The 27,348-nt window shown below is 39.6% G+C and overlaps 1 protein-coding gene across 7 annotated transcripts in view; it reads left to right on the forward strand.

The window, feature by feature from the left end:
- Positions 1–27,348, forward strand: part of kcnab2b (potassium voltage-gated channel subfamily A regulatory beta subunit 2b) — a 98,275-nt gene that overhangs the window by 56,041 nt on the left and 14,886 nt on the right. For all 7 annotated transcript variants that reach the window (XM_077214650.1, XM_077214651.1, XM_077214646.1 and 4 more), the window contains 5 exons: positions 9,238–9,281; positions 9,438–9,475; positions 10,324–10,403; positions 13,012–13,056; positions 13,924–13,968. In XM_077214650.1, coding sequence (XP_077070765.1) covers positions 9,238–9,281; positions 9,438–9,475; positions 10,324–10,403; positions 13,012–13,056; positions 13,924–13,968 — 252 coding nt within the window. The remainder of the gene's footprint in view (positions 1–9,237; positions 9,282–9,437; positions 9,476–10,323; positions 10,404–13,011; positions 13,057–13,923; positions 13,969–27,348) is intronic.

A 27,348-nucleotide genomic window follows, 5' to 3' on the forward strand; every position in this document is an offset into this window, starting at 1 on the left:
TCAGTTTCAAATAGAAAATGTGACTCTGGGGATGTGATTTTGTTATGTTGGGTCAATTTGGTTTTAAGGGTTAAATTTATCAACACAGTTTAAGAATGTCTGTAATGTTAGTTAGTTGGCTGGTGAGTTAGTGGGATTCATTTGTTCATTGATCTCTCATGACAAATTTAGTAATTGTGAATGTCAAGAGGTAGTGAGTTAGAAGCATGTTTTATCATGCCGTATTTTTCAGGATACTCACATTTTTTTTCTTTGTTTTCTGAATTAAAATGTAATATTACAAATAATTAATTGAGTAATTGATTTGCTTTGACTCTTACAGTATATACATATCCTACTCTGCTGTTGAAAAGTTCGAACTGTAAAACTGAAGTCTCTTATACTCACCAAGGCTGCATTTATTTGATCAAAACAATAGAACAGTAATATTGTGAAATATATTAAAAAAAATTATAATAATAACACATAAAATAAAAATAAAAAATTAAAATAACTGTTTTCTATTTATATTTTAAAATGTAATTTATTCCTGTGATGGCAAAACTGAACAGTAATTCAGCAGCCATTACTCCAGTCTTCAGTGTCACATGATCCTTCAGAAATCTACATCACCAAAATATTTCTGAATTAGAAATTAATGACAATATTTTAAACAATGAAATAGAGAGTCATTGATTTGTTTGTTTGTCGTTTTGTGGCATTTTATATTATTGGCTCCATTTTTATAAATATAATTTCTGTATTGGTTATTGTGTGATATTCAAGAGTTTTTTGTATTGGATAAATATGAATTTTATAATCCATTTCCATCTAACTCTCAGTTGTAAACTTTGTATGAAGAAATGTAATCTTTAAAAAATCTCATTTCTCATTTCAATCTTTATCTGCTGTATCCATTTAATGCTGTACATTATAATGTTGTGATGACAAAATTCACTTGTAGCATTGACAAACCATTTATTGCTTATCAGCCATAATTATTGGCTTATCTCTATCAGACAGAATTCAGAATGCATCTCTACTCTTTTTTTTTTTAAATCATTATATGCAGAGGTGTGATTATATGGCATCTTGACGCCTCTAAAGTTAAAGATCAAGTCTTTCATTTGACTAATTGATTGAATTTGTGCAGACATATTTCTCTGCTCTCTCGGTTCAGAGGAGAAGGTAGAGATGGGAGATTTCTGTTAGTGCCTGTTAAACCCATTAGCATGTTCTCTATATGAAATGGAGATGTAGTGTGATCATGTTCCACTGCTTAGCATTATTAGGAGCATAGGGTGCTCTCTCAGTATTTCAAATGCAGTGCTCATGCTGCCCACGGTCTGCTCACTGATAAAATAATAGTGTGCTCTATTCTTTAACTAAACACACCCTCCCTCCTCTGGTTTCCATACTGCAATTTGCGTAATTGTACATCAAAGGCACTTTGTAGCCATGCAAGGTAACATTAGTTTAATCAGGAAGTAGAAGACACTCTATGTGTAACTGTACACCTGAGAAACTTCTATCTCTCGCTGCGCTGCTACCAAATGTCTTGGCTCTTAAAGCGGATTCTCCCATTGAAATTAAGTCTTTGAAATTTAAAGCTGAAAAAATGTAAATGTTGTGGCATAGTCATGAAGTCTGCGTTTATTTCCCTAGTATGTAAAATGAGGCTTATGCATTTTTTTTGTTGCTTTACATGATTTGTGTCTTGTAATTTTCATTTTCCTGATCATAATTGTCTATATTGATTAAAAAATTATATTTACACTACTCTCTACCTTTTACACACACTGTATTTAAGGGTGAATAACTTATTGTACAATAATGCAATGAATCTTTTCATGTACTTTATGGCTCTAGTAGGATTCACAAAAATTCATTTTATTATATTAGTTAAACATTGTACAGTAATAGGGAACTATAAAAATGGACCTGTATATATGTCTCTTTATCAGTTTTTGTGACTCATCACTTTCTGCTATAGATACAGCAGAATGTGATACCTTTTAGCTAAATATTTGTTTTAAATTTTGTTTGTCTAAATATTTGTTTTCATTTAAATTCACTGAATTTCTGCTGTTATAAATCTGACTTTTCATTCATTAATCAGACTTCATTCATAACCCATTTTCATATAACCTGTTTATTTCATCACATGCTATGATGAAGTAATTATGCAGACTTTTCATAAGTTGGACATTTAATTACTTAAAGGGATAGGTCACCCAAAAATCAAAATTGTCATCATTTAGTCACCCTCATATTGTTCCAAACTTGTATGACTTGTTTTTCTGTGGAACACAAAAGATGATATTTTGAAAAATGTCTGTGTGTTTGTCCATACACATGAATGTCACTTGGACTCCAACATTCTTCAAAGTATCTTTTTTATTGTTCTGCAGAAAAAGGTTTGAAATAACATCAGGGAGAGTAAATGATGAAAGATCTTTATTTATTTGTGTGTGTGAACTGTCCCTTTAAGTTTGAATTGGTAATATGTTCACATCAGGCCTGAAATTGACACAATCGCAATTTTCCTCTGGAGTTGGCAGCAACAGTGCAATGATGCTGATTAATAGAAACCGGCAATGAATGAGTAACATGATAACGTGGAAGCTTCTCCATGTCTGATGAGCCAACATGAAATTTTCCCTGGTGTACTTTGATGAGGATGAGTTTATGCACATGCACCTGAGGCAAGTGAATACCAAGAAATACAAGAAACATACATGCTTATGTGACCTGCGTCTGTTGTGCTCTTACATTTGTGAATGCTCACTGATGAAATGTCATGAGCTGATCAATGCAACCTGGAGGGTTTTTTTCTTTGCTGTCCCATTCTGTGGGGTGTGTTTCTCTGGTTGCTACACTTATCCCTCAACTAACATCAAAGCTCCTGTGCCCATTTTGTTCACAAATTCGAAAGACAGGAAGAGAGAGAATGAGAAGGATGAAGAGGATTGTGTTGAGGCATTGTGTAAGCGTGTGTCTCTGGGGCCGGAAGAAAGAAAACTGAAGTGGTGATTACATAAATGCACAAATGGGCAGCAGTTTCTGCCTGCTGTTCCCTGGGCAGTAAACAGCCGGACTGCTTTAGTCTGGCCAGCCAGTTATGCAAGCTACTTTTTATTTGTCCAAGATAAACCCATGAATTCAATGTGCAATCTTAACTGGGAAGATCCCTATGTGGAAGAGGATGTTTCTAAAACAGGAAGTGTGCAGTACTGGATTGATGGACTCAATTGACTAGGTTTAGAGTATACTTCAGTTTGATGTACATGCTTAGTGTGTGCGTATAGCTGAATGTATAGCCTTTTTTAAAGTAGCCTACGCTCCATGTGATACAGACGGTCAACACATGGGCAATAGCAAGTTTATATTCTTGTACAGTGGCTCCGCTATTTCTCTCCAGAAGTTATGAGCGATAAAAATGTCTTTTAAAGTAGAGTTGTGGGTATCCCTACCCCCCCCCGCAAACAAACACTTGTCAACATGGCTGACTGTTGTTTTTGCTTCTCGATCCAGTAGTTTGTAGTGAAACTATGGCCTGGGGCCAGTTGTACGCATGCCATATCATACATATAAAAACCAGAATATACTTTGAGCTTTAAAGTTTACAGAACGTTTTCTTGTTCAGATGATCCTGTACAAAAAAAAAAAAAAATTGATATCGGGTTTTTAAACCATTTTATACTATAGCTACTTTGGAAAAAAATTAGGTAATTAGCAGGTTTGTGAATTTCTTTTTATTGAAATAAACTATTGAGGCAGTGCATATAAAGCATGGTCATGCCTTATTATAATATATGCAATAGCAATCTTTATTCAGCAGTGTTGGTTTGGAAATTTCAAGGCCTCATATCATATGTCATATGTCCTATATGTCAATGAAAAGAAGGTAAGACTATTATGGTGGCAGATATGCTCAAATGAAATATTTCTTCAGAAATGTCATGCAAGACCTTCTTTTTTATGCAGAAGAGCAATACGGAAGGACAAGACGGTTAACAACAACAAAAAGATTAACTTTAAATTTTGTTTCTCAACCACAAATGTCGACAGAGAGTCTAGAATTCTGTAGTGTATTTTTTTTGTTGTTGCTGTTTGTCCTGCACCTTTACCAACATTTGGGCTGAATGTGCACACTTTTTTCTGGATAAGTTATTAATCCGTCAATAATCCAGTACAGTATTGTTTCTGTAGTGAGACTATCCTCTAAATTCATCCACACATACTCCAAATTCCAATTTCTTAGCAAAGATGCCCAACATGCCATTTTTCATACCCACATTGTGATGTTTTGGCACCCCATGTGGAGTGTTTGGGCAGGGAAGAGTGGCCCCCTGTGGATACGATTACTCATTTTGATAAAATGCCCATGCCTCCCAGGCAGTATCGTGCCTCTATTCTCTACCGAAGTGTAGCATGCAAAACCCTTGTTGATGCTTCTTCCTCTTGGTTTTATAACTTTTTCTTCTAGAACTTTGTCTTTTACTACCATCATATCCGTTCTCTACCTATTCACCATATCACCCGTGCCCCCAGCCTTTATGTAATGCTGCATGCCTTCCTACTCTTCCACTTAAAGTCTTTTTTTAGTATGATGAAACAGTGAATACTGGCTTCTCATCTTGCCTGATTGGATCTTGTTTCTAAAGATCAGGCTTGATATGATGAAAACATTCTCAGTGGGATTCCTGGTGGCTCACTGTATATTGAATGTGTGTGAGGTCAAATGTGTGTTGTGAACTGTGTGTATCCTTGTTCTTATCCTCTGAAGCTTGGGGTGTTTGCTCATCTGCCATGCTAACGAGCGTGTGTGTGTGTGAGTGTGTGTGTGTGTGTGTGTGTGTGCGTGCGTTCTTTTATTAATACATCTGTCTTGGCTAGCCATAGGGCAGTAGATGAGATCCAGCTAGTTTTCTGTCCCATCAGTTTTGTATTTCAACTGAGCCGAGTCATGCTGTGTTGTGAGCGTCAATGATGAATTAAAGTGTCCATGATAAAGAGAAGGAAAACCTCTTTTAAATATCTTGTTTAGACCACATGTGCTAAGTTCTTATAAATTAACTCTTTGTATTCATGTTGGTTTCATTTAATTTTGAAAAACTTTTATACTTTTTTTATTTTTATTTTTTTTTACAAATTATTCATAAATAATTATACATTTTTGTTATGCTTTTGTTTTTGGGGAGTTGCACCAGATGTTTTACAACCTCAACTAATGAACTTGACATACAGTCACACACATGGCCTAAGGGGCCCTTTATATATATATTTAGAAATTATTGTAGAATTAACCTCATATTAAAGCCATTTTATGAATGCATGAAAAAACATGTATTTTTGAATAAATTAATATATCTGCACATATAAAGGAGCACTATATCATTGGCCCATAAACCGGAAGTCTGCCATTAAATAATCTGTTGTTAATTATAAACACTAATAATTGCTAAATGGGCAACAGTGAGCACTAATAGCACTATCCAGTAACTACATCACCATCAACTGCTGTGTTAGTGTAGGTAGTAGCGCACTGCATTAAGAAACCCATTTTGATCTGTGGTAAAGGCCCTGTCGACATCCATTATCGAATGCCAAAGATTAGTAGAGCCGGCCTAGGGTTTCCCACACATACAGCCTCAGCCAAGTGTTGCTCTCTGGGGAGGCACTGAGCAAGTTTCTCCTCTCAATGTGAACGTGTCTTTTAAATGCTCATACGCTATAGAGTAGTTTTCCTGCCGTTCATCTTAGAAGATCGAGAAAGCTTGGATTGTTTAACGGCATGGTGAATTATTGATTGCAGACTTCATGTGTTGATCAATTTAGTAATGGGGTTTCCACGTGCGCTGGTAAGCAAGGCAATCTCTCTGACTAATACGCTATACTGCTTTACATTTGTAGCAAATTATACTGTACTGTACATCAACAAGCAGTCTACGTTGTTACTCTGAAGTTATACAGGAGACAGTTTCCATAAAAGTGTCCGGACATCATGCTGTATTCCAGACAAGCATATGTATAGATCAGTCAGCAAACGGTATGCAATAAATTATTCATTTTAAACAGCTTGTTTCCAATTTCCATTTCTGCTTAACCATGCAGTTGTAACATTTAACTGGTTCAGGTAAGTACATGTTAGTATTTTACCCAAAGTGACTTCCAACCGACTTATTCTGGGCAATCTGAGGTAAAAGTCAACGAAATCAAAATGGACCATTCTTGTTTTTTGTGGAATGTTACAGTATGTATTATAAATTATTTATCTGTGCACATCATTAGTTTTTAAAATTCTATTGCCTTCGTAATTTTAAATCAAAAGAACTTCTCCTCCCTCTTGGAACGACACCTCTTCTCTTCTGATGTTGTTTACTGGTGCGAGGACAACCTGTCAATCACACGAGATCATGGCAGTAGAAAACTACAAAAATCATGAATCCCCAATGGACAAAATCAAGTCCTTCCCTAATTTTGTCTTGTTCGAGAGATCTTTACACTCAGATATACATCACAATAGGAAAGACAAGACTGTCGCAACTTGTGTTTCATGCAGACTTTAACCACAGCATTACCTAGGCTGTGCCTGTCCAGCTATCTACAGATCATACAGTGCAGACAAACTGCTGTGGATCCATCGAGTAGGTAGGTAAGTAGGTGGGTGGGTAGGTAAGTGAGTTGTTGGGTGGGTAAGTAGGTAAATCTAAATTGGTTTGGTTCTATTGATTAGCAAAGAGATCCCCAAAGTGGGGTTTGTGAACTTCTTGTAGGTTAAAGGGTTTCGGCTGACAAAGTCTGTGAATCTCTGTATTAGCACGTTATTCATTTAAGATTATTGGCATATTTTGGTGGTCCACACCACTTGAATACGATTATCCCAAATGATATATGAATATAATTTTTAATTTTGTCATTTATCCACTAAAAGGGAACATTCTCTCCAATGATAATGTTCTACAGTTTGCTGCGTTCCATAATTAAAGAGGGCTAAAGATGTGCTTGACTCTCTCTGTTCTCTGGTTGCAGCCAAAGTTGTCTAGCATCAGTGCATGCTAGTGTTAAAGCATTGTTGAGCACTTACACCATTATACTGCCAGAGAGGAGCCTGTGCCCTGTTAGATGGAAAGATCAATTATTAGCAATTATTGCAGAGCTTTGTGCATCAGTTTGAGCCCCATCATTGAGCCCCAACTTAATGAAGGTGTCCAGTTCCCCTTCACATGCTGGTCAATGGATCTTCATTCCTGTAATGCTATATCTCCATCAATGCAGTTAAAAATTCATCACTGGTTTTCAGGACCTCCATGCTCACTGATAATTTGATTTAAATAGATAAGTTCCCCGCTGATGTTCTGTTCAAAGCCACTTAGAGGTGACGTTGATGCCTGTTTACAGGAAATGGATACACTGTAAATTCATCTACTATAGGCCTTTATTTAGAGTCTACACTCAAGAAAAAGTGCATTCTGGTTATATATTTCAAAACACTAGCAACAGTATGTAAAATATTGATTATGGTTGTTAATTCATAATAATTCATTGTAAAACAACAGACGGATCCAAGCGCTCATGTTTACTGTACATGTAAAATTGCTTATTTTTCTGTAAAAAGTGTTGTTGGCATTAGGTGATTTCTTGGCCTATTTTTAGATGTCACGTTACTGCTATCTATCTAAATCTATGTTATGCAGTTAATGCTCAGATGCACTGAAAAAATGAAGGGAAAAAAACCCAGATTTTCCAATTTAAAATAAGATCTGCAAAACTTTGTTTCTCTTCTAAACTTGATTTCTTTACTTTCAATATATGTAATTCTCTAAAATGTACTGATTGGTTCACATAACTGAAACTGTAGTTCCCAGCATGCTTTGCATAGGACTTAATGTAGAAAATTAATTATTATTGTTTTGTGTTTGAGCAAGATGTGAAAAGCGGGAGATTTGATAATGTTTAATGTTCAACTATGTGGACGGGTACATAAGTCTTTGCTGCTAAGGAGCAGGCTTAGCATTTAGCATGCTAATACATGCTATTGCACACTAGTATGCCGTGTTCACGCCATGTCGTAATTATAAGATGGCATTCTATTTGGAGCCGTTCACATTCTCAGACTCAGAATTATGTGTTTTTTATGGCAACACTTTCAATAACTAAATTAATCTGCAAGGTTCAGGCGGTACAGCGGGTCAGGTGGCACAAGTCGGAGCTCTCCGAAAATTCAGAGGTTACAAGTTGTTATTACGAGATCTAAGATGTGAATGCTTTTTACAAGTCCGAAGTCCATCATGGCATGAATGCACCTACAGTTTATTAGCTAGCTAGTAGTATCTTGTAATTCAGTGATGTTACAAATATAAATAAATATATAAATATATATATATATATATATATATATATATATATATATATATATATAAAATTGAATGGATTGAATAGTCAAGGAACCAAATAAAATCAACTTCAAAATAACTTAACTTGATGTTGAAGTTAAGTGAACTAATTATGTTTGTGTTACTTAATTGACTCATGTGGAACCGACGTACATGATTAAATCATGTAAATCCAACACACTTTTTTCAATGTGTGGAGAAAACACGGTTAATAACTTGTGTGATGTACAGTTGGAATGTCTCTCAAGGATAAATTCAATATAGATTTCTTCTGTGAAATGTTGTGCCTTTTCATAACATGTGCTGTCCTTTAAAGAAACATCTTCGTTTTGTGCCAGTCATAATTTGCATCTCATCCTTTTAAATAAGAATCAAAAACTCACTGAATAGCTGTAATTATGAATGCAGTCTGTATCCTTGACTGGTTGGTCTTATAGTAATTGCTCAGCATAGTAACTTTGGCTCTTTGCAAACTCAAAAGATATCGGACAAAAGACCCAGGTGGTCTTCTGATTGGTTCATCGGGCTGAAGGTACAGTAGTGCTGTATCCAGGTTGGATTTCATTCTCTCTCAACTTATTCTACATGTGAGTGGGGTAACAAATAAAGACTACTACTGTTCATATGCAGTCTTTGGCCTTACACATATTGAGTTAAAATGAATTATTAAAGGAGATTTATTCATAACTCACATACAGTACAGTATTCATCCTTAGACCATGAAGAAATGCTTTCTGAAGTACATTCATTTATGTGCCACACCTAAATGTTATCATTGATTTATGTTTATCTTCATGATGATTGCATCTGATTTTACCATGTTATCTAGAATATTTGATGGGGTTCTTTCTGTGTTTAGGAACCTTGGAAAATCTGGATTACGGGTATCATGTCTAGGGCTGGGTGAGTAAAACATGCTATAGGCTAAGTGGACTATCACTGTTTGCCTCTTGTAAATATAAGAAATGTAAATTCGTTTAGGATTAACTGAGCAGCACTGTTACTGTATACAATACTACATGTGTCAGATCTGACAGAACCTGTACATTCTCTCTTTAGGCACCTGGGTGACGTTTGGGGGTCAAATTACAGATGAGGTAGGATTTTCATGGATTTGTTAAAAAAATAAAAAAATATATATATATATATATATATTATCACAAGTTACTGGTTAATATGGTTTTAAGCATGGTAACACTTTTTGGTTTTTTTTGAAAACCCAAATCTTAGAGGTGCATACATGGTTTTCCTCTTAAAGGCATCTTAAGTTCTCTAAAATTTAAACTCATTCCAAACCTGTTTCACTTTCGTTTTTCCATGGAACACATAAGAAGATATTTCGAAGGATCTTTATTTTGATATTATTTTTATCATGGGTCTAACATATATCAACATTTTATATACAATTTGTAACTTTAAAAAGGATACAAAAGCTCTATCTTTCCATCTATCAATCGCTCAAACTTTGTTTGACCATGTTGAAATCACGTAGCAAAGCTAGCTTTTACTTCTTGCACTTTTTTCACTGTGTTTCAAATTTTAGCTAGACTTTTTGGTCTGGATTGAATTCAGTGTGCGGTTAGCAGTTATCTTGTTTGTTTGAAATTACATAAAGTACCAGCATTTTTTATAGTATTAAGTACCATTTTTATACATTTGTGTCCTGTTTTATGATAGGTGTTAATATAATGTATCATCCTGCGAAACAGTGCTTAGTCCACCTTCAGGGCCACAATGAAAAGTCTTACAGAATGCTTGAAGTGTAGCTTTAATCAACATGTACTGTACAGTAACTAAATAGAAGCAGTACAAATAATTATCATTTTTTCAAATAAATGTCATTTGAGTTTAGTACTGCTGAAGACAACATAAAGTTATAACGCCTTTTCAGCGGTTAATTTTCTATCTTTCTGTGATCTCTCTCTCTCTCTCTCTCTCCTCTCAGATAGCTGAGCAGCTGATGACGCTGGCGTACGAGAACGGGATCAATCTGTTTGACACAGCTGAGGTGTATGCGGCAGGGAAGTGAGTACTCTTTACTGATTTCCCATCATTCATTGCTGCACTCCTCATCAAAGATAGGGATTTATGCTCATACATGGGGAGATTAGTAAAGCATTAAGTCTAATTTTAGCAGCATTATCATCTTTTATAGGACTGTATAGACCTACTTCTCACAGATGTGATGGGTCTAACCTGCTTTTCAGGAAGCCCAATCTTTGTTTGCTATTAAAATCTTTTTTTTTAAATTTGCTTTCACTCCAAGGTACAACTTGAATCTTGAATTTTGGAGAATGTGTGTGTGTGTGTGTGTGTGTGTGTGTGTGTGTGTGTGTGTGTGTGTGTGTGTGTGTGTGTGTGTGTGTGTGGTGTGTGTGTGTGGGTGTGTGTGGGTGTGTGTGGGTGTGTGTGTGGGTGTGTGTGTGTGTGTGGGTGTGTGTGTGGGTGTGTGGGTGTAATATATATCAGGTTAATGACATTGAACATTGTGGTTACACTTTATTTTACAGTACATGCACTTTCAGTGCACTTAACCACAAAAGTACTGAGTAAGTACTGGTAACAACATGGGTTAAAGTTAGGTTTTGGGGAAGGTTTAGGGTTATTACTTAGTTATTACCAAGTTAGTGTCATTACTGCAATAAGAAAAAATTACTGTAAAATAAAGTGCAACCAAAATTACTGTAAAATAAAGTGCAACCAACAAAGTTTTATAAGTTGTTGACTTGCTATATATTACACTAACATTTACACTTATAACATTTCAACTGCTGTTTAGTGTACACTTTAGGTATCTATGGCCCCGTTCACACTGCAGGCAAAAGTGGCCCAAATCTGATTTTTTTGGGGTCAAGTGACCAGGTCAGACTTCTTCAGAGGTAGTGTGAACACTCAAATCTAGCCCAGATCTGATTTTTTCAAATCAGATTTAGACCACATACATATGTGGTCCTGAATCAGACCCAGATCTGATTTTTTTCAATGCGGCCGCAGTGTGAACAACCAAGGCGGATTTGATGCGACTTTTACGTCAATCTACGTTGACATTTGTCACAATTATGCGCCGGCGAAGCCCTAGACACAACAGACACAGACAGTAGCCTAACATTAAAAACTTGACTAGATATGGAGAACAGGGATGAAGCGATTCAATGAGAGTGAGGCGTTAGATCTAAGTAGTATATGGGGAGATATTTCAATTCAAGCTAGAAGGACCTACCGTAACCGCTCCGTTTTTGAAAAAATTGCACACGAAATGGATGAACGGGGACACAGGAGAACAGCGTCTCAGTGAAACTATTCACGTCATATTCCCACCACTCCTGGCTTCGTCTACGCGTCCACACAGATCTCTGTAGTGAATTTGCAACCATAAAGCCGCAAAAGTTTCCATTACACAAACATTAGGAAATAAATGCGAATATGCTTACTTCCTCCATAACCTCCCGAACTTTAGTGCAACAGTGTGCTGCGTCTGATGTCATTGTTATTGTTCTTTTGCGCATGCCGGTTAGTTTGAAACCTCAAACAGTTCACACTGCAATCAGATATAGGTCACATTTTAAAAGGAAATGTGAACAGCCAATCAAAAAATCGGATCTGAGCAAAAAATCTGAATTGAGCATTAGGACTTGCGGTGTGAACGGGGTGTATGTTTTAGACAACCTAGTGAAAGAAATTAGAGGTTGATCAGCAGATTTCACTTGTGCAAGAAAAGAAAAAAGATGGAAAGGTGAATAGCCAAAACCTGCTAGCTTGCAGTAAATTTAGCAGTGGCGTCTTTATTTTCTGCAATGCCGTGGAAATATAACGTCAGGGAATTGCTGATAAAGTTGAGAGGAAATAGCCTGACTCAGTGGAAATCCACTCAACGATACAAAATGGCACTTTAATGAAGCAGACTTTCAGAGCGTTAAAGGACATAACCTTATATATATCGTCTGTGTTTGTGGGGGGGCCATTTTTTTCCATCCGTATTTCATGCCATGTCAAGCTGGCCATGAGGCTGTGGCTCAGTGCGTTGATAGTTCATGCAGAGTAATTAAGAGAGCATTGTAAAAACTTAAACACAGGCAAACAATATCCTTAATCACTCATACACACATACTCGCCGACTTTCTGTGGATTTACTCATCTAGAAAAGACTACTAGTTAATACTGTATAAAAGGAAGACAAGTGAGTTTGTCTAAGGATATCTGCTGCCCTTTTGAGTCCACGTTAGTTACAGTAGCGCTTCATTTGTTACAAGCTGTCACAAGGATTCACATTCTCACATTGGGATGATGAGGCCTGATGGGAGAACCATTCATGAAGAACACATTGGTCCTGAGGGCAAAAATGTAACATCTGTCATTAGACGCTCTCCCTCTCTTCCGCTCTTCCCCTTTTATTTAAATCTGCTCACATAAAAAAAAAAAAAAAAAAACATAAAACATTTTGCCTGTGATTACTCTGGGAGTTCCTTTCATATTGCTATAAAGTGAATGCTTCATTAGCTTACTTCTCCAGAAGCTGAGAACAGGGAATTCCCCAGTGTAGGGGACACTTTTGCTCACCGGCTGTGATGTAAGTGAGGAGGAGAAGGTTTAGGACAAAATAATAGCATGATAATTGCTTCTCACTTTCTAACAGGGCTGAAATGGTTCTTGGCAGTGTCATCAAGAAGAAAGGATGGAGGTAAACATATTGATTTTCTGTTTTCAAAACATTCTCAAACTCTCATTTGATGCGATCTGCACATGTGAGCGGTTTTCTCCTCAGACTGTCAGAGTAACTGCTGACATCCTCTCAATGGGAAGATGCTTGCTTATACCCTGCAGCTCCTGTTAGTTTGTGAATGACTAATGTGTAATTTGCAGTTAAGGGGACATCAGCTTTTATTCATCCTACCATTCCGGGTATGCGAGCACTGAGGCGAAAAGCCGTTTCCCCCAGGGAAAGATGTCTAAATTTGGACAAACTTTTTGCCCTTTTTAGAAACATGGCATGACTGCAGTTTCAAGTATCTGAATATTTTAGCGTGAATATTCTTCTACAAATGCATCTCATTGAGACCATCTTCTGGAGAGAGAATTTATATTGTTTTTGTTATTGTTGTTGAATTTACAATTAATGTACTTTTTTAACAGAATAAGATAAATTATAAATTATTATATTTATTCTAAAATAAGAATGCTATTTTAGGGTTTTCATAACAAAATTTGAATAGTATAGTATAATATAATATAATACAATATAATAATCAGTATATTTTGGAATTAATTCAATTTAATTTAATTCTAATAATAACAGCAACAATAATAATAATAATTAATTATTAAATATTTATTTTTATGTGTTGAATGCTCTTGATATTATACATAATTCAAATATGACGGAATTTCCTGGTCTTTTCATGCGTTTTTTCATACAGGACTACAGTGTAACTACAGTGTCATTTCCTGAAGCCTAAACTGACACTGTTTACCCATCAATCATCATGATGTCTGGCCCGTCCTTGCCTTTGTTTTCTCTTTCAACCACTTTGTCTCCTGTCTTTCATAGACGTTCCAGTTTGGTCATCACCACAAAGATATACTGGGGTGGAAAGTAAGTGCTGTGCTTACAGTATGTGTGTGTGTGTGTGTGTGTGTGTCAGAAAGAGGTTAATGCTGATTTATACCTTCCCCTGACTGTGAGAACACCAAGGGAATCTGGTTAATGATAGTCTCTTTCATACAAGTGCGAGTGAAGCTGCGTGTGGAGTATAGTAAGGGAAGTCCTGGAGACTCTCACTGGAGAACGATCCAGGTCGAATCCCCCCCTCTGAGCTGTGCTCTTTCACTCAGGGCAAATTAAAGGCCAAAGCCGAGCACTGATGTGAGGTCACCATCAAACATTAATGGGTTTAAATTGGCACTGTGCTCACATTTTGATAGTAATTAGGCTCACGTACAGAATCAGTGGCCATATTAAATCTGACCTTTGGTAAATTTACCTGTGGAAGATCACTGATTATTGTGTGCAACATTGCACATCAACACCTTGCAGTCAGTTTAAGCAGACTAAATGATTACAGAATATATCTTTGTGGCATATATCACCTTTGAGAAGTTTTTTTTTAAGTAAACATCTGTACAGATGAATCTTTAACAATAAGATCAATGACAAGAACTTAGATAATAGATAGGCTAAAAACACATTCAGTAAGCAACTTTAATAATACTTAAATATGTACAGTGGATATAAAAAAGTCTTCACACCCCTGTTAAAACAACTGGTTTTGTGATGTAAAAAATGAGATTTGGACTAGGGATGCTCCGATCAGGATTTTTGCAGCCGATACCGATAGCCGATTTCTTGTCATGGTGATCGGCCGATACCGATCCCGATACCGATACTTAATATAAGACAAAGATAAATACAAACAAAATGGAGCAGTCTGATGCAGCCCACAAGGTTAAATTAAACAATGTCCAACAGTAAACTTTGGAGGACAACATTAACATTTAATTACCTAAAATAGAGAAGTCTGATGTAACTTAAACCTTGTCCAATACAAGTTTGAGCAGGACAAAAATTAAATAAATAAATAATTTAAACTCCTAAAAGACCAAATTGGAGTAGTTTGATGCTACTCATTAGAAGGGGATGGGCATTTCAAGCAAAAATAATATTCAAAAATCGCACCCTCCCCCATATGCACTCACAGATGCATGTATAGGCCACACAAGTGAGAAAAGCGGAGTGGTCTGACCTTTAAATATAACTTAAAAACGTAAATATACATTTCATATTTGTTTTATATAATATAATGTTCTTTTTTTATTTCATCTATGGGGATTATTTGAAAAAGGAACCGCATGAGATGAGTAAGATAAGATCATAAGATGCTCAATATATCAGGAGACATTTGGAGTGGGTCAGACATGATTTTGACCACTTAATTAAGTTTTGTTTTGTAGAAAGCCATTCTTTAAAGTGTTTTGTAAAAAAAGTTTTGTAAAATAGAAAAGAACCACCGTTCATCCGTCAAAAATGTCTTGTAGAGAGGTGCTGCTACATTAAATCATCAGGAATTGTAAAAATACAGCAGCCGCACACTCAAAACACTGTGCAAAATCAATTTTAATAGCAAGCTTTCGGTCTTCAGCATGCCTGAAGAAGGTCGGAAGACCGAAAGCTTGCTATTAAAATTGATTTTGCACAGTGTTTTGAGTGTGCGGCTGCTGTATTTTTACAAAGTAAAAAAAGTTTTGTAAAAATTATATCTTAATTTCGATCAATGTTTCATCAACCAATTGACTGAATTTAATAAATAAAAAAGCGAAATATAGCAGACAATATAGGATACGGAGGCGCCCGCGCGAGCGCGTCTCATAAATGAACCGAAACTCAGCGTATAAATGACTTGCCTCACAGACATGAGAACATATAGAAAGCTTGAAATGCTTAAAAAAAAAAAACATTCAAATCGATAAGAAATGGTGTACTCTCTGCTAGTCTAATCCGTATGAAGTGTGCATTTCTCTCTATGGGCGCGTTCACTACTGCGAAGATGGCGTCAACATCTCCAACTGTATCTTTGCAGCCAGAAAACACTAAAATGTATAATGCTGCTTAAACATTACTTTTGCTGGTTCTTTGTGGCAAGCTTTATGCATGCGCTTGATATGCGGAATATAGACAATATTATGATAACGCTCATTATGGTTTAGTATTTACTCCCATATATATATTTAAGTAATTAAATTAATATAAATATGCGATTAGACTAATGGATTAAATGAACTACTACTTGTCAACTAGAAAACTTTAGTTGTGCACGGGCAGCCCAATTTATTTCACATATTTCCTAACCAGCGCGTCACTGCGTGCGTTCTGAGCGAGCGACGCTGTGTGGACAGAGCGAGCGAAGCTACTTTTCAGAAGGCGATCTCTCTGGACGACAATGCTCCTCCACATGAGATTCCTTTGAAACATAGGAATGATGACACACCGGTGATGACATGACTGGCAAATCATTTAAGTCCCCACGCATCATGTAGCCTACCTTCTCACGTTTTGACGTCATCAAATTGTGATCGGTTTGTGAGATCGGCCAAGTTTAGTGAGTACCGATCGAGTCATAAAATGTGAATATTGGCCGATACCGATCTATGGCTGAGCGATCGGAGCATCCCTAATTTGGACTTAATCAGAGTCACTTCAGGAAAAGACAGGTGTGTCTTGATGAATAGTTAATTCTCAACACAGCCACATACCCAATTATAAAAGGGTATGTGTAGCAGGTATATTCGTATACTTATGAATTCCACCAATAAATATTTCTTTTTGTATTACTGGGAGTTTCGTTTTGGGTTCATTCTGCCTGCGCGTCAGGTTAGTGCAGTGCGTGCGTGTGACGTCATCAGACCGGGGACTTGCGCCACGCAAGGTTGACCTCAGTCAGAGCAATGCTGGATTTGACTGAGATGCTAACCTGATGTCACGCAACACTCATTGCCATATTGTTTATAAACTGCATTGTGACTGCCCGTGCCTCCATGTCTACTTGAGAACAACCCAGAACACAACACAGAAAAACAAGACGTGTTACATTGGTGCCGTGACCTTTTGGATTCTTCGAGTATCGACGCCACTTTGATCGCTGTGGGGACTGTATTTTTTCACCCAAGTATTGCACAATGGACTCAGTAAAAACACCAGTGGGTACGGGGTTTTTTGGTCGAGATGTGTATGATACTGTGGAGTTTGGGAGGGGAAGTTATTCAAGGACGAGGTTCAGTCGCCTGATGTGGGAGGGTTGAGAACGCCCAGGGCGTGTTCCAGTCGTGTCCAGTTTCCCCGCAGTCTTTACCCAAGTGAGCAGCGTACCACATCAGCCTCTAGTGACGATGTAAGAGCCCTTATTGCAGAGTTAGCCAGCCAAATGGCCAGTCTATTGCAGACCAACTGCAACGTAATAGTGATGTAACAGCACACGACACATCTGTAAAAAAGGGGGGTTCACCGCCTGAACAGCAACCGACGGAGTTTAATTTGTCTAGTGTTAGGCTAGTAATGCAATCTGATGCTAAGGAGCCGCCTATTTATAGGGGTGATAGCAGTGATAAGTGTTCTGTCCGGGAGTGGGTGGAAATGGTAGGGGCATATTTTCGTAAGAGTAATGTTCCAGTACACCAGCAGCTACAGGAGATATTACCTAAGCTAATGGGAAAGGCTAGAGATGTAGTGCGGGTTACTCTATGACATAACTCTACTGACACGACTGCCGACTTTGTCTATGACATACTGAAACAACACTTTAGTGAGTTGACCTACTCATCCATGCCAATGGCTGACTTTTACAACACCAGGCCACTGCAAGACGAAGGGGTGATGGACTACTGGATCAGGTTGAATAACGCCATTGATATCACTGACGAGTGCCTAAAGAGACAGAAACGAAGTGCTGAAGACCCGGGACGGGAGGTATGCATGATGTTCATCAAGTTTTGCCCAGACACCATACTCTCTAACAGACTCGGCTTCAAGGCGGCTGAGGAGTGGACCACGAGCGAGGTCCAGGAACGCATTGACGCCTACCAGAGGGAACTCAGGATGCACACGCTGACCAGTTCTCATGCTCCACAGAGACACATAGTCACTCACACCCAATCAGCCATGTCACGAGAGCCAGAGCTGTCTCAACCAGCGCCAGCAGAGCCCCAGTTTCAACTGCCTTTTTCCCAGGGGTTCCTTCTGCCAAGCCACTATGGTTGCTAACGCATCAGTTCAGACACCAACATCAAAGCTTTCACCTTTAGCAGAACAGTTTGTGCCCAATTCACCAGCTGTTCATTTGCCTCAACCATCCCATGCACAGTCTGTTCCACAACATGCACAGTCACTAGCATGCTTTCAGGCTCCCCAGTCCAGTCACGCCACTCTGCCACTCTGCCGCAGCTGTTGGTGTGAATAGCATGAATGCGCTGATCAGTCTTCTAGATCACTTGGTGGTGCGTCAGAACGTCCAAGCCCCTGCACAAGAGCTATCATATTCTCCAATGCCCTTTCAGAGGAGGAGTTGTAGAGTCTGTGACGATGTCAGACACTCCACGCTCGCACATTGCAGGAGAGAAAACCTGTGTCTCGTGTGTTTTGCTCCTGGTCACTGGAAGAAGGACTGTGACAAGTATGGAAGGAAGCGGGTGGGCCAGGCTAATGCCAGACGAGGGCCGGCGGCGGGAAACTAGGGAGCCCACACTTGGAGAGGGGCAGTGTGGGGGATCAACACGAAACCCTCATTGGAGACGAGGACTTGCAGCTACTTTACGTCAATGCCTGTTCGACCAACCAGAAGGTCTTCAGGTCGTGGTTCAAGGGTCTGGAGAGGTGCCAGCTTTCAGTGAATTATTCTACGGTTGTGGTTAATGACAAGGTCGAACTGAAGGGCATGATTGACTCAGGATCCATGGCTTGTACGATGAGTAAGGGGGCTGAAGCATTACTCAAGGTGGCGGGAGTCCTTATTAAAGAGCCTGAATCAGCCGAAAGAATTGTGCTTGTGGGTTGTGGGGGAAAGCAGACACGTCCCAGAGGTGTTTATGACTTGATGCTGTCTGTGTATGGAGTGAGGCGCGCTTTTCCTGTTCTGCTTGTGCCGGGGCAGCGTGATGAGCTCAAGCACCTCGCACGTACCACGAAGAACGATGAAAACTACTGGAGACTCATATCAGCTGGAGGCAAGGAAGTACCGTCAGACTGTGACCTGTTCCTTGATATGCTGTCCTGCTTCACAAGATGGAAGAGTGAGGATGTCCCAGACAAGATCGGCCTTTTGAAGCTGCCTCATGCTGTCACACTGAAACCGCAGCACGAACACCTAGTGTGGGGTAGGCTGTCCAGCAAGGTGCCGATGTCTCCAGGCAGCACAGTCATTGTGGAGCCATGTGGTTCCAGGTCAGGTCCACGGGATGTCCTTGTGGGTCATGTCACCACTGCGATGTGGGCTGACAGGTGAGTGCCCTTGAAGATGACGAATCTCTCGCCGAAGTCAATCACATTGAGACGTAATGCCATCATCGCTGATGTGTTCCCGTGTCTTGCTGTGGAGGACTTCAACGTTCAGCAAGGTCTGTGTGAGATGGAGGGCTTGGAGCCAGAGAGTGTTAAGGCCCGTTCACACCAAGCACAATAACTATAAAGATAACGATAAAGATATAATTCTAAAAATCGTTCTCCATATTAAAGAATAGCAGAGTTCACACCACAACTATAACGATAAAGATATGAGGAACGATATCGTTGGGATCACTTTCAGAATGATTTTTTTCCTGCTGTCGAACGATAAAACACTGACAGCCAATCAGAATCCATTCTAATTTAAAGCTCTCGCACATTTAAAATGGCAGATGACATTGCAGAGAAGTTAATCATCGAGGTACAAAAATCCTCCACTGATTGACAAGTCAACCCCCCTTTTCAAGGATACGTTAAAAAAGATGGATATATGGAAAGCAATCGGTCGTATCCTGGGAATAAATGGTGAGAAGTATTAACGATGAGATATTATGCAGTCTTGCATAGTGTAACAAAATTAACGCAGGTAGGCTATCCAGTGCTAGTTTTGACAGCATTGCTGAAGTTGCAGTGAAAAAGGCATTGTATAAAGGTGTTGACTAGGCGATGTTTTTATCCCATCATTGACTTCGTCAGCTAAATTCACAGTTAGATTAGATCGATTACACTAGACTTGCTAGATTCACTGTTTAGATGCGCTCGGGACTTGCATGCTGGCTGAGGACATCTGCTTGCAAAGACGTGTAAAGGCATTAAGAACAGCAAAACATATTCAATGACATGTTGTAAACAACAATTATAATAAAATGTAATCTATAACATCAGTAAATATCATTAAAGCTATTGTAGTACGTTTTTATGAATGAAACTGTTGTTGATTCATTCGAAAATATGAATACAATTTGTCTTCAAAAGACGACAACTCTCTAATCAGAGTGATGGATTCTCCCAATTCCTCTCGTCTTTTAAGGATATCGTGTACCCAAAAGCGCCTGTTTTTCTTTTGATATTTTTTTGTAACGTAAAGCGGCAGCAGGTCATCCATTTTCGCTACTTTGAAACCGCAGCGCGGGCGCGCGCGTGCTTAGAATAAAAAGACCGTTATCGGTTGTTGGTGGAAGCATGTATAGTTATCTTTATCGTTATCTTTATAGTTATCGTGCTTGGTGTGAACGGGCCTTTATAGTTTCTGCTGTCACGGATGCTGACCTCAAAGAACGCCTGTCCAACCTGGGGTAGAGCGATTTGGACATTTGACTCATGCAAAGCCAGCTTTTGGGCGAAGAAACGTCTTGTCGAACTGGTTCGAGAGTATGAAGACATCTTCTCCAGAAGATTCACTTGATTGTGGCGAGGCGAGAGAGTTTGTGTACAGCATTCGCCTGACAGACGATCGCCCATTTCGCATGCCATACAGGAGAGTCCCTCCTGCACATTACCAACAGCTTCGACGCGTGCTCTCAGACATGGAGGAGAGGGACATCAGACATCATCCGCAAGTACATCAGTGAGTATGCATCCCCTCTCGTCATGGTGTGGAAGAAAGATGGGGGGCTCCGAATCTGCACAGACTTGAGGTGGCTGAATGCACGGACTTTAAAAGATGCTCACCCACTGCCTCATCAGGCCGACTGTCTAGCAGCACTGGGAGGTAATGCTGTTTTCAGTACAATGGATCTGACCTCGGGCTTCTGTAATGTTCCAATGTGTGTAGACCACAAGAAGTATACAGCCTTCACGACACCTGTTGGTTTGTATGAGTACAACAGGATGGCGCAAGGGCTTTGTAACAGCCAAGCATCGTTCATGCGTATGATGCTGAGCATCTTTGGTAGCCTTAACTTCACCAGCCTGCTCTGCTACTTAGACGACGTACTTGTCTTTGTGCCCACTGAAGAGGAAGCACTAAACAGGCTCCAAGTGGTCTTCGGTAAGCTCAGAGACAACAACCTCAAACTGAGCCCCAAGAAATGCCACCCTATGATGAGGTCAGTGAGGTTCCTTGGTCACGTCATTGACCAAAGTGGGGTTGCGGTGGATCCCAACAAAGTTGATGTCATCTGCAAGATGCCAAAGGAGGCTCTGATGGAGGAGGATGGTCGTACCCCATCTGTAAAGAGGCTGAAGTCATTTCTTGGCATGGTGTTCTTCTACCAGTCTTTCATTCCTGGCTGCTCAGCCATTGCCAAGCCCCGGTTTGCTTTGACCGCAGGCCAGAAGAGGAGAGGCCGGACTGGTTGGAGTGGTGGAGGTGCGGGTATGAACAGGAAACTGACTGCAGCGGATTGGACTCCTGAATGCGAGAGGGCTTTCTGGAAGCTCAAGACAGATCTGCTCAACTGTGCTGTATTGGCCCATCCTGATTTCTCGAGACCATTCATCCTGTCTGTTGATGCATCCCTGGACGGGCTTTGGGCTGTTGTCACAATTGCCAGTAGGGGAGGACATGGCTCGCCCCATTGCTTTTGCCAGTAAGACCCTCAGCAAATCACAGCAAAGATATCCCGCTCATCGTCTTGAGTTTATGGCACTGAAGTGGAGCGTCTCTGAGAGGTTCAGTCACTGGCTGAAAGGGCATGACTGGCTGAAAGGGCATGAGTTTACTGTGTGGACGGACAACAACCCGCTGACCCACATCATAACCAAGCCCAAGCTCGATGCATAAGAACAGAGGTGGGTAGCCAAACTGTCTTCATACAACTTCGACCTGAAATACATCCCAGGCCCAAAAAATGTTGTAGCAGACGCACTCAGTCGGGATCCCTTTACCACTTCAGTTAGCAGGCGTCTGATCCAAGAGCCATATGGTATACGCCCATCCAGACGAGAAAGGCACAATATTGGCCCCAGTTTGTTGGCATTACTGAAACACTGGGAGAGGCTAGTCATTCGGAATGGTGTTTTGTACCGAGAAACGAAGGACCCTGTGAGTAAGATGAGAAGATTCCAGTTGCTACTGCCAGCCAGTTTGAGGGGTAAGGCCTTGAAGGAAGTTCATGACTTGGCAGGACATCAAGGACAGGCGAGGACGCTCCATCTGGCGAGACAGCGCTTCTTCTGGCCCAGTATGGAGAGAGACACGAGAGGGCATGTGTGATGCTGTGAGAGGTGTGTACTTGCAAAATCTCCGGAGCCCTCAGCACGAGCCCCCTTGGAAAGTATTAAAACTTCCGCTGCCATGGAACTGGTCTGCATTGATTTTTGGTCGGCAGAGGATAAGAACAAGAACTCTGTTGATGTGCTGGTGGCGACTGACCTCTTTACGAAAATGGCTTTTGCCTTTCCTTGCAGGAACCAGACTGCCAAGCAAGTGGCCAGAAAGTTATGGGATTGTGTCTTTTGTGTCTACGGGTTCCCTGAGCGCATCCACTCTGACCAGGGCCCTAGTTTTGAGAGTGAGCTGGTGTCTGAGTTGCTGCAGCTGTCGGGGGTGGCAAAGTCTCATACAACGGCATATCACCCAATGGGCAACGGGGATACAGAGCGCTTTAACCGCACACTGGGAAACATGATACGGAGTCTTCCTCTGAGAGCCAAGGAGAATGGCCACAGCAGATCCAGACACTGACATTTGCATACAACGCGACTGCTCACGAAACATCCGGCTATGCACCCTTCCACTTGATGTTTGGCCGCGTTCCGAGGCTCCCAGTTGATGTTGTCTTTCAGTCTGTTCTGCACGACCTCACTGTGACAGACTTCAGCAGCTACTCAAGGACCCTGCTATCTTACCTGTCTGAGGCAGCCAACATCGCCCAGCAGCATGCCACTAAAGAGCAGGAACAGCAGGCTCATCAGTAAAATAAAAAGGTCAGGGGGGTTTCCTTACATTTTGGTGCCCGAGTGCTGCTCGCGAACAAGAGAGAAAAAGGAAAAAATAAGTTAGCCGACAAGTGGGAACCTGCAGTGTATACAGTAGTGGAGCGGAACCCAAGACTCACATTTACAAGATCAGCGATGCCTCTGGCCAGAGGAAGGTTGTGCACAGGAACCTTTTGCTTGACGTGAGCTTCCTTCCTATCCAAGACTCTCTGGAGAATCGGTCTCTGGTCAGCTCGTTGGAAGTTGAAGGCTGAAGTGTCTGTGGAGATGCGGATAACCTGAGCAATCTGGAGCGAGAGTCTTCCTTGGCACGGACGTCCTCATGGGTTCTGTCAGACCCAGATCGAGCTGCTGAGGCTTCAGCAGCCGAAGAAGCTTCTATTCCAGAACTTGAGGACGAGTCTCACACTCATGAAGACATGGCCAGTCCACCTGAAGCGAATATGTCTGACCCAGACCCTGTTCAGTCAAATGAACCTGCTGACGTTGATACGAGTCCAACTGACTCTACCCCCACTCAAGCCTGCTCACATGCTGACTCTACTGTGACATGACCTGCTGTTGTTAATAACAGAGTTCAAGGCAGGGTTGTAACCAGAACTGGGAGGGTGGTTAGGTCTGTCAATAGGCTGATTGAGAGTATGGTTCAGAGACCTGTAATATGGGGCCTCTCTTTGCCTCAGAAAGTTGGATTTGGAGTGCACATCATTAAGTTTTTCTCTTTTCAAACGGTTTTTTTTTCATCCTTGAATGTGTAACCGTACTGTGGGTTTTTTCAAGCCAGGGGACAGATGTTTAGGGGTGTAGGCTGCACCTTTATGTTCCTGAGAGGATGAGGGCCTGATCAACCTTCTTTTTTCTCTTGATCTGTTTTACGGATAGTTTTCACTGAACTTTGGGATTAGATCTCATTGTTATTTGGTCTGGGTACGAGTGTGTTTACATGAATCCATCTTTGGTGTTATTATGGAATTCAGGGGTGTTGTTATTTTGGTGGAATTCAGGGGGGGGGGTGAATGTAGCAGGTTTATTTGTATACTTATGAATTCCACCAATATATATTTCTTTTTGTATTACTGGGAGTTTCGTTTTGGGTTCATTCTGCCTGCGCGTCAGGTTAGTGCAGTGCGTGCGTGTGACGTCATCAGACCGGGGACTTGCGCCGCGCAAGGTTGACCTCAGTCAGAGCAATGCTGGATTTGACTGAGATGCTAACCTGATTACACGCAACACTCATTGCTATATTGTTTATGACCGCAGATAATAAACTGCATTGTGACTGCCCGTGCCTCCATGTCTACTTGAGAACAACCCAGAACACAACGCAGAAAAACAAGACGGGTTACATATGCAAACTTATGCAGTTAGCTATTTCAATGTGTTTTTCTCTAAAATGTCACTTTGGTTTTCAGTGGCATTGGTTGTAACCACAAAACCAGCTGTTTTAAGAGTGGTGTGTAACTTTTTACTGTATACCCACTGGGTGAACGTGATTTCAAGTACATGTTCCTGGAACGCAGAGCCATATAGAGAGAGATTTGCGACAACGGAAGCAGAACTGTGATTTTTGGTAGTTTGTAGTCAATAAATGCGTTGGTTTACAATATGTATAATACATTGACATTTGGATGTAGTATGTGTAGTTACAGCAATATTGTTTTTAAAAGATAAAAATCTGCTAATATTTAATGTTTATTGTGGTCAACCAGCGTTGTCTGCCTTTGTTAACATATTTTTCTGGCTAACTTTGCCTTGGTTAAAGACCGTTTTGCAGTTGTTTTGAAGTATTTTTGTGTTCTTAAACGTTTATGTTATTTAAGGGTTATCACGTAATGTTCACTATGGTTTCACAAGGACAGGCGACTTGGAGGTAACAGGTGATTGTCTTAAAAAGCCATTGCAAACAAGTAAAATGTAAAATTGCATTCATCTTAATGTTTACAATGCTTATGCACTTATTACTATATAAATTAATACATAATCTATTTTATAGTCGTTATATCTTAAAGGTATAGCGGAGGATCTTTCCGAATTTTAGAGAAGACCCACCCTCTCCAATTTTTTTTAAAATGCACATGCGCAACACTCTATTTGCTCCCGAGAGGGAACGCCTATTATTTTAAACGTGTTGAGTGACCGAGGACTCAAGGCATGATATGCAATGGAGAAGTAGCTTGTTGCATTTGTGTAATAAATACTATGGTGAACACATTGTAATTATCGAAAATGAACACACAAGGTTTTAGAATATTTCAGCGTGATACCATTTACCATTTGGTCATAAGGCTACTTTAGACAAAAGGCTACTTTAGACAAATTGAGATGTTTACCATGTCTACGCGGTGCATGACTTGTGCCAGGGCTAGCATCGCTAATCATAGCTTACATTAACTTTTACTAGCAGTGGTTTTAAATGGATTTCTCCAAATAGCATGACAAACTTTACCTGTCTAGTAGAATCTTCGTGACTGCGGCATCAGTGGGAAGCCCAACCTGTGCTTTTAGCGCACGCCAGCGTCTGAAATATTCACCCAAAATCACTCCGGTCTTGTTTCTATATTCTGCGGCCTTTCTCTTCTTATCACACACTTCGTATACATTTTTTCTCTTTCGACCCTCAGCCATTTTCAAAGGAATGGCTGAAACCGTAACTCATCACACATAATACACCTGAAAGTTTGAATGGTCAGAAAGCCACTACATAGGGACGAGCACGTACGATGGCCTTACGTAAACATTTCACCAGAATGATTGACACTTAGGTGGACCAATAGTATAGGCTACCCAACCGGAAAAAGAAAATCCATGTCCCCCGCTACACCTTTAAACCCCCCAAAATGTCAGTATTGCAACTGTCCGCACAAATGAACAGACTAAAATACTAATTTAAATGGTGTTTTAAGAATAAAAAAATAAAAATGAAATTCTATGGCATCATTTTAACCGTTCATATAAACCAATTTTATACATTTCAGTAGATTTATAGCTGTTGAGATAATTGAAAACCTTTTGTCAAGCAATTTGCATGTCAGAATGGCACAACTTCACACATGGCTCTCTTATTATAGTAATTACACTATGCATGATAATGCATTGTCCAGAGGAGCCTTAATGATCCTTGTAGATCTCTATCAAATACTGGTAAATACTGCTTTCAAGTATGAGTAGGTTGGTACACTTTCAGGTGAATTTAAACACTTAGAAATGTTAACAACTGAAACTTCTTTAAATACATTGTTCATGACAAAAAATATACATTACATCAGTTTTGAAAAGATTTAAAAAACATTTATTTGTTTATTTGTCAATGACCTATATATATATATATATATATATATATATATATATATATATATATATATACTGTATATATATATATATATATGTGTGTGTGTAATTATATATATATATATATATATATGTGTGTGTGTGTGTGTGTGTGTATATATATATATATATATATATATACACTTTTGCACTGATTTAGCACAAAGGGATTTATAAATGTCTAATAAACTGCACGTCAAGCATGTTGTCTGTCCTTTCCTCTGTTGTTCTTGTACTGTCCGACAAAGAGAGCAGAAATATGCTCAAGTCAGAACCAATCTAAATAGAACTAAACATTTTGTGCTAATCATACTTAGGTGTATCTGCACTTTTTCACAAAGACCAACACTGGGAAGTTTAATGTTTATTAAAAATAAGGCGCAAGTAAAGTCTTGCAAAATCCAAGGAGCTGAGACTGAAGGTGAGGGTACAGCATCAGTGCAGGAGTCTTCAGGATCCACTGAATCCCCTTTGTGCTTCTTGTGTTGAAAGAGATAAAGGAAACAAAAACTGGATAAACTGTATATAGTAGTCAGTATATAATACAGTTATGGTATTTATAATACCCCATTTAGCCTAGTGTGATTTGATCTACAAAATGGCTTGCTGACGTTTTAAGCATGGTTTTTTATCTTACTTATAAACTTCCATCTCCCAGTCCCATCAATACAAATCAGTTGAGCTGAAACATTATAGACAGGTAATAGTCAACAGAAACACAATGAATAAAAAACTACAACCATACGTTTTTGCTTACTCAAATATGAAATCTAAAAT

Source organism: Siphateles boraxobius, unplaced genomic scaffold (assembly GCF_051911475.1).
Source record: "Siphateles boraxobius isolate OS27281-9 unplaced genomic scaffold, OSU_SipBor_1 68, whole genome shotgun sequence".
Taxonomy (NCBI): Eukaryota; Metazoa; Chordata; class Actinopteri; order Cypriniformes; family Leuciscidae; genus Siphateles; species Siphateles boraxobius.